General features: G+C 43.1%; 1 protein-coding gene across 5 annotated transcripts in view; it reads right to left on the reverse strand.

Moving 5' to 3' along the window:
* The window catches only part of SEMA5A (semaphorin 5A), a 484,691-nt gene that overhangs the window by 99,752 nt on the left and 364,061 nt on the right, over positions 1–20,878 (reverse strand). For all 5 annotated transcript variants that reach the window (XM_060146861.1, XM_060146858.1, XM_060146860.1 and 2 more), the window contains exon 12: positions 5,455–5,662. In XM_060146861.1, the coding sequence (XP_060002844.1) occupies positions 5,455–5,662 (208 nt within the window). The remainder of the gene's footprint in view (positions 1–5,454; positions 5,663–20,878) is intronic.

The following is a 20,878-nucleotide window of genomic DNA, read 5'->3' on the forward strand; positions in this document are numbered from 1 at the left end:
GTTGAGATTAGGGAAATATTAAGTTTATTTTGAAGGGAGCATATTTACTTTGTAAAATGGGTACATTTCAAAATGTCCTTCTGATGTTTATATGATTCATAACTGAATGGCTAGGGCTGTCTTGCTGGGGCACCTTGTGGGAATCCCGCAATTGCTCTCTATACATCGTGTTTCTCCCATCAGGCAGATGCTGTCTTTAGAGAATATGTAATTAATAAAGGTGACAACCTATTAACTCCACCTTTTAAACTGTAGCTCTTTCAAGCAATAAGTATCCTGCTGTAATCTCATTTCCACACTAGTTTTCTTAATGAGGTGTTAATTTTTTTATTACAGGCTAACTGAACTAAGAATGACTAGACACCCATTCACAAATGGAGCCAACGTATTTTTCTTAATGGTTTCCTCTCTCCCTGCAGTTTTATAAAGCAAAATTTAGAAGCCATGTCTCATGTTATATACAGGCTATGCATCTTCCAGTTCCCAGCTTTCCTTCTCTCTCCAAATAGCTTTTACAGCAAAGCAAAAATAAAATAAACACCGAAGGACGAAGGGTTTTCAATCCTTTGGCTAATGTTTTATATCACTGCACTTTTCTGTAAAGGGAGCTTTACTGTTACACAAGAATTGAGGTTTTCTTTTTAGGTTATAAAGAAAAATAACAGAAAGGGGAGAGGCAGAGTGTCCATTTGTTAATTTGATAAGTATTTACTGAGCCTGTCTCAGGCCGGACACATGCTGAAGGCTGTACGGAACCTGGAAAGACAATGCCCAGCCTTCAGGAGCTCACATTCCCAAAGGCTGAAGGAAGAATTCTAATTTCTGTTCTCTGACTGATGATTCTTTGGACATTCTCTCTCTGATTCCGATTGATCCCTCATCTATAAAATGTTAACACTACAAGCTGATAGGTTTATCTTACCTCAGAATTGTGGTGGGTGTCAAACAAAAACTAAGGAATATATGAATGTCTGAAGAGTAGAAAACGCTCTGTTGTTAATTTACTAGGGTTTAGAGTGAAATTATGTAATTTAACACTTAATTTATGTAATTTAACACCTAATTTTAAAGATTAGTGTATGTAATGATGTAAGGCACATTCATTCATTCAAAAGGCGTACATGATAATAATCTAATTCAGGAATCAGCAAATGACAGTGCATGGCCCTAATCCAGCCTGCTCCCTAAAGTTTTACTGAAACACAGGGTAGGCGAATGCTTGGCCCTGGTGCCCTGGTGGCTTTTCATGTCTCCACATAGGGCAAAGCTTAACTACAGCTAAGCTAAGCTTTGGCAGAGCGCCCTGGGACCCGCCCGATCACGCGCATGGGAGGATTATGAGCGCCTGCTACAAAGCTGTTTTCCTCCAACCTCCCTGTGCTCCAGGGAGGCTGTCAGGAGATGGTTTCTCATCGCCTCCTGGGTTCTAATGAGGTATAAGGCTTTTTGCCCCCTACTCTCGCCTCTACTGGGATGCAGCTGCAGGCTATAAAACCGCAGCACAGAATCAGCTCCTCAGCAGCGTGGGGCCCGAGTTCTCCCGCACATTGTCATCTGGCCTCTTCTGTTTTGGTGTCATCTGTGGGATAAGGGACCTGGGTAACTGACACCTTTTCTGCTCTTACTTTTGTTGTCTACATAAGTAATAAACTGACTGAATCTAAAAGTGAATCCTTCCTTTGCCGGATGAACCTGTGTGCCTTTTGCTGACACACAGCCACACCCACTCACTATGGTCTGTGGCTGCTTCCATGCTACAAGGACAGAGTTGAGCAGCTGCAAGAGAGACCCTATAGCCTGGGAAGCCTAAACATCTTCTGTCTGGTTCTTTACAGAGAAAGTTTGCCAACCCACTGATCTAATTAATGCACAATCCTTAAAATGGTTTTAAAGTCTAAATCAAAAGCCTTTCCATCACCACTTCCCCAAGCTTTCCTTTCCTTAGGCCTGAGGAGCTTCAATCAGCCAGACTAACTGAAGGTTACACTATTTCCTTGGGGGTGGTGGTGTGGGGGATAACAGCTTGATTTCTGGGCGTGACTATTGCAGCTCAAGTCCTGTGGTCATTCTTTTCTTCTTGAAGCAGGGAGATAAGACCTCCATCAGCTCTTGGCCAGTCTGTTTTCCTCCAAGTGGCAAGTTATGACTTTATATTGGTACTTACATCAGTAGGAATTAAGTTAGTGGCTATTCTTGCCTGCTTCACCTCGTGCATCCCTATGAAGACCTTTTACCACTTCCACGCTGCTATTGGGAGCCCCTGGCTGGGCACCGGCCTCAGGTGAGGGTGGTGTCAGCTTACCTACCTTCCATTTCACATGCTGTACCCACACGCAGCCCTTTCCAGATTCCCATCTTCTTCAGAATTCAGCAAATATTCATTCATTTCATGAAACTAACACATGTGTGTGGTAAGTAAGTCTTAGAGTCCCAAGGATACACAGGAAAGGTAAAATTTCTCTCCCACTCTACGTCCCCAGAAGTCACCATCCAACCTCATGAGCCGCTTTATGATTTGCATAGTTTTTCCAGGCTAGTTCTTAAATGGATGGTGCAAAAAAAAAGGTTAAAATCAAAACAAAATCTTTCTGCTTAGTTTTTGAGGTCAAACTCATCTGAAATATATGTTTAAAATATTGTTCTTTCCAAACAGCTTTCCGAGGAAAACAGCTAAGGGAAGTTAAAAACACTGCGCCGTTGGCTCCGAGTTTCAATGTGTGCACAGTGTGGATGGCACAGGCGTGCACTGTTTGCAGCCCCTCCTGGGTCCAGGGTCACCTCTAGAACAGCTAGAGAATGGAGACTCCTTTTACAGTAACCCAGGGGTACAAAACCTCTTTTTGGTCTCCTTAACCCAGCCTGGTGGCAGGCATGATAAGGCAGGCACTAATGGGAAGAAGCCGGGAGTACTTGTCCGTACACCTGAGTTCAGCCTGTCCTGGTACTAACTAGCTCTGGCTCGCAAGAACACCGTGAAAAATGCCATCGAATGGCTCATCCCTGGCTTCCCTGGTGGCGCAGTGGTTGAGAGTCCGCCTGCCAATGCAGGGGACACGGGTTCGTGCCCCGTTCCGGGAAGATTGCACATGCCGCGGAGTGGCTGGGCCCGTGAGCCATGGCCGCTGAGCCTGCGCGTCCGGAGCCTGTTGCTCCACAATGGGAGAGGCCACAACAGTGAGAGGCTCGCGTATCGAAAAAAAAAAAAAAAAGGCTCGTCCCTGCTGAAATCTGACTACTGAGCATGATGTCCTCATTGTACCAGGGGCAACACAATGAACCAAAGATAAAATCTGGGCCTTGGGGTCAGAGAGTCCGGCTCTGAACCTGGGTTTCACATCACATGAGCTATGTGACTTTGGACAGGATGGCAGAAGTCCCAGACACCATTTCCTCCTCTGCAAAATAGAGATGCTACTTGACTTTACTGTCAGGGTGTAATGATGAAGGAAAGTGGGGATAAGATCTAGCACAGTGCCAGACGTGTAAAAGAATCCTGGGAAATTGTATCAACTGTTATCATTTATAAGCATTTTAATTGATATCAAACTGCATTGCCTCTGAAAAACAGATATTCAAAAAAATGAACAACGTGAATATGATTTTGAAGGAGACAGGTAATTTAGTTAAGCTCAATTTCTCTTCTAAACACTTCAAAATTCATTTATAAAAATGATTTTCTGATAACAAAATTACTTACATTGTACTATGAAAAATATATTTAACAAAGAAATGAGTACTTATTGTTACTCAATTGTTATCCTGTCCCTATGCCGTGTATTTCTTTAGGCGTATTTCTTGAAAGTTAAAATTGCTTTTGTCCAGAAAAAAAAAACAAAAAACAACACACTATCTTTCTCCATAATTTATAAAAAAGAGATCTGGTCATGTAGACACCAGTTCCTTAAAAATGGATTTTTTTCTGCAATGAGTGTTAGAGAGGTCTTCCTATCTTTCTATAAGAGGAAGATAGCAGAGAAACATGGGGAGAAATCCTGAGAAACTCTTGGGTTGAAATGTTTAGATTTTCTTTTCTCTAATGGAATATTTAAGGGTCAAACACAAACTAACCCACTCTGGGTGTGAGCACACAGAGGACCACAGTCTACCAGTTTACAATAAAGTTATCATCTCTCACTGCTTTTCTCTGAGCGAGTGGACAAGCAAACAGCAGGGAGATTCAGCTCTAGATATAACTGTAAAATCTTGTCCTCCCAGGAGCCTGATAAAGACAGGCAAGGGGCTTATTCTCCTTGAAAGAAAAAGGGGGAACTGTCAACTCCTCCTGGGCGGCTGGGCCTGGTGGTGGTTGATGCCTGTGGATTCATGGTTGAACTTCAAGTGCAGCTGCCTAGGAGACAGGAGTGCGCAGACGATGCCTGGCCTCCCTGACCTGATGCAGGACCTAGTTGCCTAAGTTGCACCTACAAGTTGCTGAGCTAGCAGAGCACCAGGATAAAGGTGAATTGCCTCGTGCTTTGAAAACCAGAAACTCTCATTTCAGCACCAGAAATACCTGTGTATGGCACAGGCCTGTTTTCCTGCCTGTTATCCCCTGTCATGTCCCCCCAGAGCATGCTGGGCTGCAGCTGGAGGACTGGTGCCCTTCCAGCTTCATTTAACTTGTGACACTCCTGTTAAAGAGACCCCAACCCTCCCTGTCGCCCACTGAACCATCAACAACTGCGCTAGAATAATTCCTGCCCTAGGCTAGTCCTGCAAGAAACACAAATCAGAACACATTTCAAGCAGCCATCAGTTAAATTTAGGGAAAAGGTGTTATATAAAAGATAAGTTGTTAATCAATGTCACTATTTGTTATTATTAATCACAACAGCATCATTATTAGTTGGGCGGTCCCTAAGGTTATTTATTTCTCGACACTCTGATACCAAAGGAGGCATCACATTATATACCTCGTTGTCTAAAATCATCTAGAAAGGAATATTGTAACGATTTTTATTAAACATAAAAACCTTCCTTCTACATAAGAATACCCATTTTGCCCATTTGCATTTTACATTACATATATTTTCCCATTTGATTCTACAGCAGTTCACATGTGTTAGATGAGAAAGTGAGGTTTAAAATACTTTAGTGGCCCGGTTAAAAAAAAAATATGTGTGCGTAGCAGATTAATTCAGGAACACCAAATATGGGCATCATCACTGAATGTTATGACGCACCGAAAAATGTATTTTAATCCTGACATCTGCTTACAGATGTTACACAGTGGCTGCTCCCCCACAGATACTGATGTGTTACTGTCATCACCACAGCCTCGTTCGCATCAGAGCTCTCTGCGTCCTGGGATGCAGGATTCACAAGGATGCTGAGGTCCTCATCCCATTCGACCACGGGAAATCTGAAAGCCCTCGGGGCTCCTGTGCCCTCTCTCTTGGTGGCGCCTCGACAAGGGGCGCCAGCACGCCGGACGGTCCCCTGGGGCTGCCCTACCTGCGCGTGTGGTGGAACTGGCACCTCTTCAGTGGGATCTTGGCCACGTGCTCCCGCAGACCCACGAACAGGACGCTCTGGCTGTGGAGGATCTGCAGGCTTCTGATAGGCTCCGGCCGCCTCTCGGGGAAGAGCTCCATCTCTTCCAGCAAACAGCTGCCCGAGGTCTGAGTCAGGGGCGCCCGCACTTTTTTAATGGTGCCGTAATCTGCGGAGGCGACAGGGAAAGAAGAAAGTGAGGTCAACGGGTCGCACCAGCCACTCGCCAGCTGAGCCACCGGGGTTCTCCAGCCTGGCTGCACGTAGGGTCATCTGCTGATGCCAGGGCCCTACCCTGGACCTGTTCAGTTAGCCCCGCTGTATGTGTGGGACCAGGCGCCAGTATTTTCCCAGCTCTCAGCAGCGCGGACATACAGCCAAGGACGAGAACCACTCGGCTACGAGCTGCCTGGTCCCGATGCAAGTCTAGAGACCCAGAGCACAGTAAGCTCACTGAGGCTCAACGCAGCCAGCTTTGCACCATCCCCTGGAGAACATCAGGTGAGAGGAATCCCTGGATTCTCAGTGAGAGACAGAGGAGCTGACCCTGCTGCCCCAGCACAGAAGACCCCACATGATGGACAGCTGCAGATATGCAGGGAGCAGAGGACCACCTGCTTCCCTCCTGCCCTGGAAGTACATCCTTCTCTGTCTTTCTGTCTGGATCCCCTCCTTCCTCTCTTTCTCCCCCAAGCTTGTTCTGTGGGATGCTCTTCTGGGTCTCAGCTCCACGGCTTCTTCTCTCCTGTACTAATGAACATCCAGTTCTGACTCGGTCCCCTCCCCACTCGAGCTTTTCTGCTCACCACGTCCTTATGCTCATTATTTATTTTGGCTATGAGCACTGTCCGAGGACAAGTGTCCTAGAGTCCCTGGAACCACAAAGACTCTCCAGAGTGGCTGTGATGGGCACAGAGAAGGGTCCTCTCCACCAGGGAGTGGCATGGTGCAGCCAACCCCCAGGGTTGGGACCCAGACTTGAAACGTGCTGTTGTCCTTGGCGCGCTGTGTTGAGGCCCCCAAGGCCAGTGTGCAAGTCCAGGGAACGAGACCCAACCCTCTAGAAGCACTTCTGAAAGCCGTCCACAAGTTCCTCAAATAATCCTGAAGGCACCGACTTCATAAAACCCATGGGGATCTGAGTTTCAAAACGTTGTAATTCTTATTCTGTAAACACAGATAATGAGGCTATCAAGTCATCTAAAAAAGGAAATAAAATCAAGAACCTCTGGCTTCAAGGCTTCCGATCAATCTGCTAATCTCACAAAAGATTTGGACATTAAATACCTTTACAGTTTTTCATTCCTAGGAGAGTCCTTAGAGACGAAGGATGTTTACATTTAGAGAGAAAATACCTAGGTGGATATATATTATCCTAAGTTCATTAAGAAACGTATATCCGAAACATCTCCAGTGAACATTTATTGATTATGAACTGACTGCTATAAGCACTATGCATGTGACAGTGTATAAAATTATGCATATATTAATGTATGCAGTATCAGTAAACCACTGCTTAATTTTATTTTAGGTTAGCTGGTTAAACATGTCACTTTTGAGAAAGTTCAAGCACAAACAGGATAACTATGTATACTGGGAAGATTAAAAATATAGTACCTGTCTCTTTTTTTTAACATCTTTATTGGAGTATAATTGCTTTACAATGGTGTGTTAGTTTCTGCTTTATAACAAAGTGAATCAGTTATACATTTACATATGTTCCCATATCTCTTCCCTCTTGCGTCTCCCTCCCACCCTCCCTATCCCACCCCTCTAGGTGGTCACAAAGCACCGAGCTGATCTCCCTGTGCTATACAGCTGCTTCCCACCAGCTATGTATTTTACATTTGGTAGTGTATATATGTCCATGCCACTCTCTGACTTTGTCACAGCTTACCCTTCCCCCTCCCCATATCCTCAAGTTCATTCTCTAGTAGGTCTGTGTCTTTATTCCTGTCTTGCCCCAGGTTGTTCATGACCTTTTTTTTTCTTAGATTCCATATATATGTGTTAGCATACGGTATTTGTTTTTCTCTTTCTGACTTACTTCACTCTGTATGACAGACTCTAGGTCCATCCACCTCACTACAAATAACTCAATTTCGTTTCTTTTTATGGCTGAGTAATATTCCATTGTATGTATGTGCCACATCTTCTTTATCCATTCATCTGTCGATGGACACTTAGGTTGCTTCCATGTCCTGGCTATTGTAAATAGAGCTGCAGTGAACATTGTGGTACATGACTCTTTTTGAATTATGGTTTTCTCAGGGTATATGCCCAGTAGTGGGATTGCTGGGTCATCTTTAAGGGAAGAGTGTGTGTTTGTGAACACACAGCAAGGGAGTGGGCGGGAACAGAGAGAGAGGGAGAGACGGGGAGAGGGAGGGGGGAGAGAGAGAGGCAGGGGAAGTCTACGCAGCAAGGCAGCATTTTAACAAATGCTCACACTTAAAGTGTGCAAAACAATTTGTATGTATTTACTGTGTAAGTCAATCTAATTTTGACCTGGAGACCACAATTTCCAGCTGGCGGGAAATCCAACCCAGTGATGTTTGGGTCTTCCTGCTTGCATGGGGCAAAGCATCAAAGATGAGCCCGGCACCATGGCAGGGATGGGAAGGGGCAAAGCATCAAAGATGAGCCCGGCACCATGGCAGGGATGGGAACAGGTGGCAGCTTCAGGGAAGGTGACCTCAGCGTAGTGTCTCAGCCCCAATACCCCGAGAGGAGGTCTCCCCCGGCAGATGGAAGTGCCAGCCTCCTGTGGACCAGTGACAGGCACGGAGCCTTTGCTGCCCTTTGGGACATCCCGACAATAGGACGCGGTCCGAGACAGAAGTTAGGAGCCAGGGCCTGCCCCCATCCGGTGAGCTGCGAGGCTCTGATGAGTCTTAAGTAGAGACTCTTGGGAATAAACACACCACTCTATATAAAATAGATAACTAGGGCTTCCCTGGTGGCGCAGTGGTTGAGAGTCTGCCTGCCAATGCAGGGGACACGGGTTCGTGCCCCGGTCCGGGAAGATCCCACATGCCGCGGAGTGGCTGGGCCCGTGAGCCATGGCTGCTGAGCCTGCGCGTCCGGAGCCTGTGCTCCGCAACGGGAGAGGCCACAACAGTGAGAGGCCCACGTACCTCAAAAAATATATATATATATAACTAATAAGAACCTGCTGTAGAGCACAGGGAACTCTACTCAGTACTCTGTAACGGCTTATATGGGAAAAGAATCTAAAAAAAAAACCAAAAGAGCAGATATATGTATATGTATAACTGATTCACTTTGCTGTACACCTGAAACTAACACAACATTGTAAATCAACTATACTCCAATAAAAATTTTAAAAAGAGAGACTCTTGGGATAAAACAGAACATTTTAGAGCAATGCAGGGGTGGAGGTGAGGAAGGCCAAAAGAGGCGAGAGTCCAGGTGGCGAACTGTCATCTTTTGACAGTTACCACGCTATTTTCATGGGAAACATGGGTGAGAGAACTAAATCCTGTTCAACAGGTGCACAGAGACTGCTGGCTGTTTATTATTTATTTTGCTGATGGATTATTACTCTGAGAAACCAATCAATAACAATTCAAACGTCAATATGCTCATACGCACTTGGAATTCTTAAGCTGTTGTGCGGGGAAAAAACAAATTTTCAAAGATCTTTACTCATTTGATTTAAAAGAGCTAACCATCATTGATCAAAACTTCTCAATGTGTATTTCTGCATGCCTTGTATCTGACTTTCCAGCTGACTGGGATCTAACAAAACTAGAGGACTTCTTAGCATTTCAGAGAAGGGTACTCAGCGTGGACTTAGGTGCTCGTCCACCATCTATGCCTCTGCTGGGTCTTCTTCACTCTGGGCCACCCGATCACGTGAGGAGATTCGTGAAGTTCCCCGTTCTGTTGGCAGCAGGGTCAGCACATCCGGACCCCAGGAGCCTCCTTCTGTTCCCTCGACGCCTGCCCTTCCTCAGCCGGCAGCTTGGCCACACTGTTCACACACTGTCACCTTAGTGTAGAACACCTTCCTCACCTGGACGCCCCCAGAACACTCACCCTACGCTCCTGTCTCTGGCGTGAGCATCTGGACACGTGCACAACCACACCCCTCTCCTGCCTTGGACCCTCTGCATCAGGTGTCAACATGGTACCAAGTCACCCATGGGCCATGTGAGGCCCAAGCCCCAGCTGGTGTCAGTAAATCAGCTTGACTGCATGTGGGCAAATGGACCCAGGTTTGGTTTGGTAACAGAGCAAGGATGTGGCAAAGGCATTTTTTTTGTTTGTTTGTTTGTTTTTTCTTTTAGAGGCAGAAAGTCAGAGCCTGGCTCCTAAGAGACCAAGGCACAAAGATCCACTTCCTTTGAGAGGACAGAACAGCAGGACTTGGGGGGGGTCCCTCAGAGTGCTCTTATGTTTTGCTGTCTTTGCTTTATAATATCTGCCACAGTTTAACTACTAATTTAGTTGTTTTGTGGCTTCTACACTTGCTGTTATTAAGCTCCACGAGGGCAGACACTATCAGTTTTGTCCTCTGATGTCTGCAGAGCGGCCACCACTGTGGCCTGTGGAGATGAATAAACATGCGCTGGATGAGAGACTGAACTAACGAGTGAGGGAAGGAAGGCAGGAAGGAAGGCAGCTGTCATGGGAATGTCATTATCACTTGTACATTTGCTAAAAAGACTCCTGATGAATATCTTTGCATTGCAACGTTTAATGAGAGGTACGATATCAGTCAGATCAGTCAGTGTGAAGGTGAAACAAGTAACAGTATTTCCCCAATTCCCAAATATTTCAACTAAAAGTGTCATAAACTAAATATGAATGAGGAAAATCATTTTCATTGGTTTCAGCTGAGAAAATGTCGGCTCTGAAAATTCGCCATAGAAAAATAAAACCATATACACCTGAAACTCAATACTCTATAATCAAAGTCAGTGGAAGGAAAACGATCAATGCTAGAAATACAGAAAACATTCTCGATCAGTCTGTAAAATTTTGAGATCAGAAAGGAAAGAGAAAATTGGCACTTCCTGTCAATTGCAGATCACTTCCCCAAGGAGAGAGAAGGAGAGTGAGCTTCTGGAAGTGCAGAATCGGAGCTGACAGCAAGACCACGGGGTTGGCACCGCCCTGGCCCAAATTCTCATAACATTCACCTTTTGTGAGAATGTGAAATACTAATTATGTTATGGACATACATTTGAGGGTCAGATATTTGTAGTTTATCTCTAAAATTGAAAACCACAGGTACTCGTGAAAGAGAGCTACTGCAAGATTTTTCATTTTCAGGCCGATGACAGCTGATACAGTATGGTTGTCATTTGAAAGACATGAATAGTTGTAAGTATATGAAAATGTAAATATTGTGCTGAAGAACCTATATTTGCCTAATTTCAGCAGAACAGGAAGCATGCTTATACTTTAGGGGGTGGGCAGATTCAATAAAGCATGCCCACTTAAATAGATAAACCATTCATTTTTTTAGTATTAGTACATCCAATTCAATATTATTCATGGTTTACCTGAAATTCAAATTAAAGTAGGCATCCTATATTTTTATTTGTTAAATTTGGCAGCCTTATTATATCCACATCTCATGTAATCATCTCAGCAAGCTGGTGAGGATGTGACAAATATATGCATGAGTATTCCCACTTTACAGATGAGAAAACTGAGTTTCAGAGGGTAGAAGATCTGATATATATTTCCTATGAACTGTACTTTTAAAATCCTGTAAGGGAGTCAGACATGAAATGGAGGTTCACGTCAACGCTAATGAACAAGAGAAAGTAACAATGGACCCCAAATAAGCATTAATTAAAAAGCCAGTGTGATACCTAGGAAAGGGTAGTTATATTTATTTTTTTTAATTTAATTTTATTATTATTATATTTTTGCGGTACGCGGGCCTCTCACTGTTGTGGCCTCTCCCGTTGCGGAGCACAGGCTCCGGACGCGCAGTCTCAGAGGCCATGGCTCACGGGCTCACCGGCTCACCGGCTCCGCGGCATGTGGGATCTTCCTGGACCGGGGCACGAACCCGTGTCCCCTGCATCGGCAGGCAGACTCTCAACCACTGCGCCACCAGGGAAGCCCGGTAGTTATATTTAGATTGTTTGCATACTCTTTTTATTCCATGAAATCTTCTGGAAGTCATGAAACATAGCCAGTTGGGAGGTAGTTAGAAGGAAGGCAACATCCTGATCCATCGGAAGCTGCCCACGTGGAGGACAAACACGGCCAGCAGCTGCTTCAGAAAGCACCGGGGCCTCCTGGTTACCAGGACCACATTCCTTCCCACAATCCAGGCAAAGACAGGCAAACACGGTGACTGATGTCTGTGCTCCCTTATACCGTCTATCTAAAGAGTGAGGCATGCAGAGCCAGATCAAACATGTCTGGATGAACCGAAGTTGTATGTACACTTAAAAGGCAGTATCTCTGGGAATAAGAGAAAGGGACAACTATCGCCCAAAACAACAGCCATGCAAGGCACCGTCACCAGACCAGACCTTGAACAAATGAAGGGCTTCACTGAAGTGCTTGCCAGGGATATGAGAACTCTTCTGGGCACAAATCATCAGACTGTAGGCCCAAACAATTCCTAATACTGATTTTTGCTGGTGACTAATAAAGTCATGGAAGACCAGAGGCACATCTGACGGCAGGTGGAAAACACAGAGGCAAAATTGGATTATCGTAATAAGAGAGGTATTCATTTCAACCTCAGTATTCTGAGCTGTTAGGAAAATGACCAAAGGAAAAAGCAAAAGTCATAAGCAAAATCGTATACTAAGGTAAAGCTGGAACATTGTCACATGAAACAGTAATAAATCCAATTTTAAAAGTGATTTCTGGGGAAGAAATATTTACATAAAACTTATCAGAAGACTGGAGGGTTACTTGAAAAGGACATGAAGAAATCCCCCCCAAAATTCCAACCACAAGAAACGATCCATGAAACACTGAAGTTTGCTCCACGACCTCCAACCCACAGCAAAATATGTGCACGTCCTATAGCTAATGAGCTACCAAGCACCTTAGGGGAAGAGTAAGTAAAATGAGAACAAAACCAGGGCTTCCCTGGTGGTGCAGTGGTTAAGAATCCACCTGCCAATGCAGGGGGCGTGGGTTCGAGCCCTGGTCCAGGAAGATCCCACAGGCCACGGAGCAGCTAAGCCCTTGTGCCACAACTACTGAGCCTGTGCTCTAGCGCCCACGAGCCACAACTACTGAAGCCCGTGCGCCTAGAGCCCGTGCTCTGCAACAAGAGAAGTCACCTCATGGACATATATACACTACCAAATGTGAAATAGATAGCTAGTGGGAAGCAGCCGCATAGCACAGGGAGATCAGCTCCGTGCTCTGTGACCACCTAGAAGGGTGGGATAGGGAGGGTGGGAAGGAGACGCAAGAGGGAAGAGATATGGGGACATATGCATATGTATAACTGATTCACTTTGTTATAAAGCAGAAACTAACACACTATTGTAAAGCAATTATACTCCAACAAAGATGTTAAAAACAAAAAAAAGAGAGAAGCCACCTTAATGAGAAGCGCACTTGCCGCAACTAGAGAAAGCCCGCAGACAGCAACGAAGACCTAATACAGCCAACATAAATAAATAAATAAATAAATTTTTAAAAAGAGAACAAAACCAAACAAACAAAAATGTATGTTTTTCTGCAGAAAAAAATATATTTTGGTTTCAATGAAAAAATGTTCTTAGAGCAAAGTGTGGTAGTAAAGAAAGCTGCCCGGACACATTCCTAACGCATTTCATGGGAACAGAGCGACTTGCACATGGGACCTGAGGAAGCAACAATGACTAGAATCCCCACAAAACTTTCGAGCACTGATGGCTGGAGGCGAGAGCCCACAGACTGAGTCTAGACGGGCGTCATCCAACGGAACTGTAGCACCATCCATGCAAGTAATTGAAAATTTTTCTAGCAGCCACATTTAAAAAAGAAAAAAAAAAAGAGCAGGTGAACTAAATTTAATTACAAATTTTTATTTAACCTGATGTATCCAAAATAGTGTACAATCTTCCAATACGTAATCAATATAAAATGATTGAGCTATTTTGCATTCTTTTTTCCTACTAAGTCTTTGAAATGAGGGTTCAGATTACCCACGTTTCGGACGTGCAGCAATCACATCAGGTTATGGCTATGGTATTGGACAGCTTAGAGATGTAGAGAGGTGGCCCAGTACTGCCCTGAAGAGCCAGGTGCCCACCACTGCCCAAAACGGGCAACAGCTTCATAACCCACAACATGGCAAGCTTCATTTCACATATTTAGCCTTGCCATATGATTTCCACTGAAGAAAGGGTTCCAGCAGGAAGGGCTGAGGATAACTGAACAAAAGGTTCCATCTCCACAAATGTTTGAGAACGCTTGCACTAGAGATCCTACTGCAGGTAAGGTGAGGCAGGTCCTCAAAGGTTAACTGAAGGCTCATGGTGTCCAGCCAGTGAGTGTAGCCCTGATATTAGAACCTGGCCCCTAACCCCTCACCTGGCCACCTGTGTCACCCGCTGGTAATCTGCCCACAGGCAAATGACAGATGTCCTGTGAGAGTGAATGCAATTACTGTCAGCTTATATCAGAACCTTATGGACTGCCACAAAGTAAGCACAACCACTAAAGAAGATTCTTTCTGTTTTCGTTCATTTTCTTTGTAGAGTTTTCCTTTAATTAGAGGTCAAGCTTGTCCCTACTCCTTTGGAGTAGAGCTTCTGTATCACTTTTCTGAGAAAACCAATGACCCTGACTGCCCTCCCAAACAGAACTGGTGAGGGCGAGGAGACTGTTCATCGTTCACAGCCTGGATAATCAACATATGAAAGCCAGTGCAAACAAGAAAAAAAAAAAAAAACATTGATGTATTTATACCAAAATTAAGCTAACAAGGAAAGAGAAGCATAGATGTAAACTTGATGTACAAATAGAAAACTACAGACCACTTTTATTTTCCTAATTCAGTCAATTTTCAGAATCCAAGATAAGTCCTTGGGGGAGAATACGAGAGATCCCATTGGTATGGGTACGCTAATTGCAAATCATCTACCATCATTATGATTTCTAAACTAAAATTTCAAACAGTCGTAGGACATTAGAGTTGGAAGGAACCTACAACAATATTTTGAATTTTGCAGGTGAGGAAAGCAAAGCCCAGAAAGGTTGAGTTCCAAAGATCAGACGATTTGGGCCAAAATGTAGGTCCTCTGCATATCAATCAAGTGCTGGTTTCTAAATTTTTGAAGGTATTTTTGTTTTGAAAATATGGAAAGTATAATATACAATCCTTATAATGGTGCATCGGTAATAGTATGGCTGATAAGTTTCTTAAAAGATCAGGTGGTCTTATCAGACAGTGTATTAAGCAGTAGTGGTTATTCAAGACAAAGATTAAGCTATGATTTACAGACACGCTTATCTTATCCCAGAATTCCCTACACACGTAACTAATATATAAGTGGTGCCAGGACAGACCTGACTTCTCTACCAGGCTAGGAACTCTCATCTCCTCAAGTTCAGGAAGCAAACATGAGAATAAATGGATGAAAAATGCCTAGAATATTCTAGTTCAGTTATTTTTTTTTAAAAAAAGGAGGATTTAAGGTGACAAAAGATTGGTTTAAACAAAAAACTTTTACAATAAAAATGACTCTCTAACCACTAATTGCTTTATGTGATGTAAACTGTATGTAATATAAACTCTAATGGATGTAATTCAGTTATTAGTGGTTGAAAATTCACTATATTTTTGACTTTGGGGGAAAATAGCTGGTCTTTCTCTAAATTTCAGCGGTCAGTTTGCTAATTAACATGGATTCAATAGTTTAAGCATGATTCTATTCTGCCTCTTGATAGGGATGTTCAAATATAGCAATCTCTCATTTGGTGTGAAATATACCTTGTAATAAAATATGGATTATTATGGGCTGGATTGTACCCCATCAAAATTCTTATGTTTAAGTTTTAATTCATAATACCTCAGAATGTGACTGTATTTGGAGATAGGGCCCTTAAAGAGGTAATTAAGGTAAAATGAAGTCATGTGGGTGGTTCCTAATCTAATGTGACTGGTGTCCTCGTAAGAAGAGGAAATTAAGACATAGACTTGTGCACCCAACATGCAAGGATACGTCTGGAAGATGCCTGTCTGCAAGCCAAGGGGGGAGGTCTCAGAAGAAATAAACCCTGCCAACACCTTGATCCTGAACTTCTAGCCTCCAGAACGGTGAGCAATCAACTTCTGTTGTTTAACCCACCCAATCTGCAGTACTCTGTTATCTTTGTTAAGGCAGCCTGAGCAGGCTATCAGAGGGACTCCATGTCAAGAGTAAGAAGATCTTGTCACCCAGATAATTTGCTCAAAGCAATTTCAAAACTGGACTGCAAAGTATTTTTCCACATTTCCCTAAGATATTATGACTCAAATTCTAATGCAAAGGCATTATAAACTATATTAGACAATTTTCTTTTTTCCTTGTATGATTGCAACATAAGATTCATCTTAGTAACAACCTGGTATTATCAAATATTGTCATGTATTTCACTTAATCCCCTATACATATGATCCTGGGCTAGAAATGCAGCAGGAGATGATACAGAACACGTAGTATTGTAGAAAACTGATGCATTTTGATAAACATCATAAAATAATTCAAATAGCGGAAGCCTTGCTCACAACCTTTATGCTAACAACCCTGGTGATCTTTGGGGGACAATTAGAACTAAATGAGTGCTCAGGAATGAGCTTTCCAGTATTTGAGGGAAAGGTCATTGGTTATAATGAATTTCTTTTTGGAGGATGTCTAGAATTTTAGTTTCACCGAAATTTTGAGGGTTCATGAAAATATTTTTTTTTGGAAAGAGGGAAGGCAGAAAGGAAGGAGGGAGAAGGAGAGGGAAGGAAAAGAAATATGATCAGCTCAATATAACATTTACTACTGCTATAAATAACAATAATAATTTTTGATTTTTCGTAATTGTATACGATCAGACAGCCTTCTGCAATTCATTAAAGCTTCAACAATGAAACAATACTAAAAGAAAAAACTCATCATGTCCTATGGTCCTACATGTATAACGGCATCAACTCTAATGAACTTGAGAACCCTGAACAATGAAAAAAGGCCGAGAAATCAATTCTTCTTGAGTATAGCAGCCCGAAGCACTTCCAAAACACTTTGGAATAAATATATATTTCCTCTAAGGTGCAATAAAACACTTAAGAGGGTGGAGCTGTAACATACTGGATACATAGAAAATTTTTGTTTTAAGAGAGGGAAAAGTCACACCATGAAACAAAGAGAGGGCTAGTTCAGGGAAATGTGATATAAAAATGAAGGATTATTGCAAAGCCCTGGACGGTTAAATCTTTTATCTTGACTCTGTTCTCCTCTTACTACTTTTCTAAGTTCTGTTGTATTTTAAAGGGATGTTTATTATTCAACTTGCCATGTGCTGAATCCAGTACAGAAATTAAACCTGTGAACGGGACAGGCAGTTCTGACCATGGTTGCCTGTGACAGGGCTGGAGATTCACTGCGGACACCAAGGCCACTAATCAGGAAAGCTGAATTACCTTATTTCCAATTGTGCATTTGACTCTATTTGATTCTCTGCTGTTGTATCCAAGAGACATTTTTCGTGTTTGTCTCATTGACCCAGAGTTACTGCAGAGTAAAAGGAAGCACTTTGTATTTGCATCTGTTACTGTTCTGAGCATTATCAGTGAGGTAATGATAAAATGCCCTCTTCCACTCACTGGGCAGCATGTTACCATAGCAACAGATCATTAGATAAAGTTCATCAATTCAGCCAGTTGTGACTCCAAAGTAGCAGACAGCTAATATGTGTCAAAAGTTCTTTCTTTTAACCCATAATTGAGCAAATGAATTAAATTGGTCTTGGCACTGGGAGCTCAGTATCGCATTTATATAGTAGAAGGGAATTAAAAGAAGAAAACAAGCCTTCTTGGCTAGTGTATGCCTGAAAAGGAGATTTTAATTAACTCAGTTTATCAGATTCAACTAATGGCTTATTTTTTCTCAAAAACAGATATGTTAGCCAGCTTAAACATCCTAGTCATAAATTATATGCAACATTCTTTTATCCCAAAGTATTATTTTTAAACCATATTCCTGTATCCTCACCCTCGGCATATAAATTCCAGGTAGTCAGGTGCTGGGGGACCTAGCCTGTCTTATTCACTGTGATCTTACTGGTGTCTGTGCCTGACACACAGTGGGTGCTCAAGCAGAGGACATGGTTCCGTGTGAGGACCCTGGAGCCCGATGATCCAGGTTAGACTCCTGTCTCCAGGTCACTCACATCTGTGTCTCCTTCACCCTGGGGTCCAGCTCACAGGTCAGGGGCCATGCAGTGAGCTTATCTATGCAGAAGGCCTGGACTGTGCCTGGCACGCAGGATGCGTTATCTGAGAATTCAGTATTATTATTTTATTGCTATGTTTAGCTTATAGATTATAATCCTTACCCAAGTTTTGTCTAAAATGAGCAAGCTCCCTGCCTCTGTCAGTACTGGCCGCACATAAAGCAGAGGGGTGGATGATAGCTCTACTGCCTTACTGAGAAACAAAATGGAACAAAACACTCCTTTAAGTACTCCAAATCGTAAGCTGGTGCTTTTAGGAAATTTACCAGTGGAGTTTTCTGTGAATAAAAACCATATTCCACTTAAAATGAGAGTGCAACTAATAGAGTCCTCTGGGTATCTTTTCTAAGCTCTCCTCTAACCCCAGAGCTTAATTCTAACTCTCATCATTCTGTTAAGGAGACAATTCAAGTTTCTAGAAGGTAATAACTTACCTTAGATTTACTCTATCTAAATTACAAAACAACGACCCAGTTGGCAAAGTCGGCAGCCCTTCTCTGACAGTCACCAGGCAGGAACACAGAGTCTAAATTACCCTCTCACCCCAGTGGTAAAATTTATACTGTGCCTGGTCCCATTAGGTGTGGACTGAGATGGCTGAGAAAAATCTATGCAAAGAACTTTTGTAATTTTGCATCATTAATTTGGAAGAAAAAAGAGAGCTCTCTACTCAATGGAATGAGAAAATTATTTTGTCATTTTCCTGAATCATTACATTACACTAATTATGAACTAGTGGCTGAGATTCCAAGCTATTTTTTTTAACATCTTTATTGGAGTATAATTGCTTTACAATGGTGTGTTAGTTTCTGCTGTATAACAAAGTGAATCAGCTATATGTATACATATATCCCCATATCCCCTCCCTCTTGCGTCTCCCTCTCATCGTCCCTCTCCCACACCCTAGGTGGACACAAAGCACGGAGCTGATCTCCCTGTGCTATGCGGCTGCTTCCCACTAGCCATCTATTTTACATTCGGTTGTGTATATATGTCAATGCTACTCTCTCACTTCGTCCCAGCTTCCCCTTCCCCCTCCCCGTGTCCTCAAGTCCATTTTCTACATCTGCATCTTTATTCCTGTCCTGCCTCTAGGTTCATCAGAACCTTTTTTTTTTTTTTTTAGATTCCATATATATGTGTTAGCATATGGTATTTCCAAGCTATTTGGGAGCTAGATTTTCACATGCTTTCTTCAGGCATGATCTCATCCACTTCTATAGCTTCAAAGCCAATCTGAGGTCTCTGTTACTGATCCAAACCTTCCTCTTTGGCCTCAAAGAAGAAGTTCCAACCGACTGTCAGACCTACCACAGGAAACTGGAACTCAGCATATCCCAAAACTGAGCTGTGTCTCCCCTTTGGCTCAAATCTGTTCATGCATCTGAAATCCCTTTCCATTTGTTAGGATAAAATTTTCAATCTGACACATCCCACATTTTAGCTTCACCTTCTGTCTCTCTATCCACAATGCCAGCCTTTTAGAACACTTCCGCCTTTCAGAACACTCCATGCCTTTCTATATCTGCAGGTTTTCCATATCCTGTGCCTTCTCCCAGGAAGGTCTGTCCAAACCTTCTCCACCAGGCAACCATCTCCCACCTTCCAAGGGCCAGTTCCCCCTCTCCTCTGTGGGGTGTTTCTGACCCTCTCAAGCCAGGTCATTGTTCTCTGTGTCTCTGGGATCTAGAGGGAGAAACCCTTAACCAGTCTTTGAAGAGAGGATGGGGAAGGGAAAGTCTACACTTTTCAACTGGACCTTGAAAGATGAATGTGCATTCACCCAGCAGAGAAGGAAATGAGGGCAGGTCGAGGAGGGAGGGTGTCCTGACCAAAGTGGGGAAGACTGGGGACAGACGTGTAGGATTAAATGTTCCTTAGAAGGGTGATGCATTGGGTTGGAGCCAGAGAATGAACACTGCGGAACAGTCCAGTTTACATGTGTTTGTGCAATGCCACAAACTGGATCAAGTGCAATGAAGCTGTGAGTTCTGCAAAACACTTTGGCAAGCAATTTGGAATAGTGTAGCAGAATTGAAGATTCCAGTACCTTGTGAATCAGCAACTTCTGCTTCCCAGCCCACGGGCCATGACTAGGTTACACATATACCATGATATAGACCTCCTCCACTCCTGAGGCAGTGTGGGCAGCTCTGCCCTGCTGGGTTGGTGCCCATGGTAGCAAGTAACCTTGATTTTTCCAATGTGCCGTATACAGAATGTCATTTTCTATGGTTGCCATGATTGGGAAGCCCTGTCCTGGACACAGTTCTTGGTACAGGCTCCAGGGGATGTGCACAGGGATGCGGGGGCAGATGTAGCAGCACCACTTACAACAGCAAAAGACCAGAAATCCCGCAAAGGCCAGTCAACAAGATTACCTTAGATTCAGGCAGATAATGAAAAACTGTATATAGTGGCAAAGATGAAGGGACTTCAGTTGCATGCATGAACATGGATGAATCGTTAATTTAAAATATGTTGAACAAAATTTTAAAAAGAGAATCTTAAGAGAATATGCATAGACCCATTTACCTAAAGTTCAAAAGCATATAAAATTAAGCTATGCCATCTAGGGAATAAAATATGGTGATATTATAAAAGAAAGCAAGGAAATAATAAAAACAAAATTCAGGGTAGTGAATACTTTGGAAAGAGGGCATGGGTTTGGGGTGGTGGTGAAAAGGGGGGCCTTTAGAACACCTGTGCAGCTCTGCTGTGTGACTTGGCTGGTGGGTAAATTGGTGTGCCCATGTTATTACTCCTTATACATAAAATATCTAATATCTAAATATCTAAAATAAAATAAAATATCTAATATCTAAATATCTAAAATAGTAGTCTATAATTTCTCCCCCCAAAGAAAACTTCTTAAAAATGGAAAACTACTATATAGAATGCAATTCTTGACCTTTGCATACTTGGCTTCTTAGGTGGATGAACACACCTATCTCTTATA

The sequence above is a fragment of the Lagenorhynchus albirostris genome, chromosome 3 (assembly GCF_949774975.1).
Source record: "Lagenorhynchus albirostris chromosome 3, mLagAlb1.1, whole genome shotgun sequence".
In the NCBI taxonomy this organism is placed as follows: Eukaryota; Metazoa; Chordata; class Mammalia; order Artiodactyla; family Delphinidae; genus Lagenorhynchus; species Lagenorhynchus albirostris.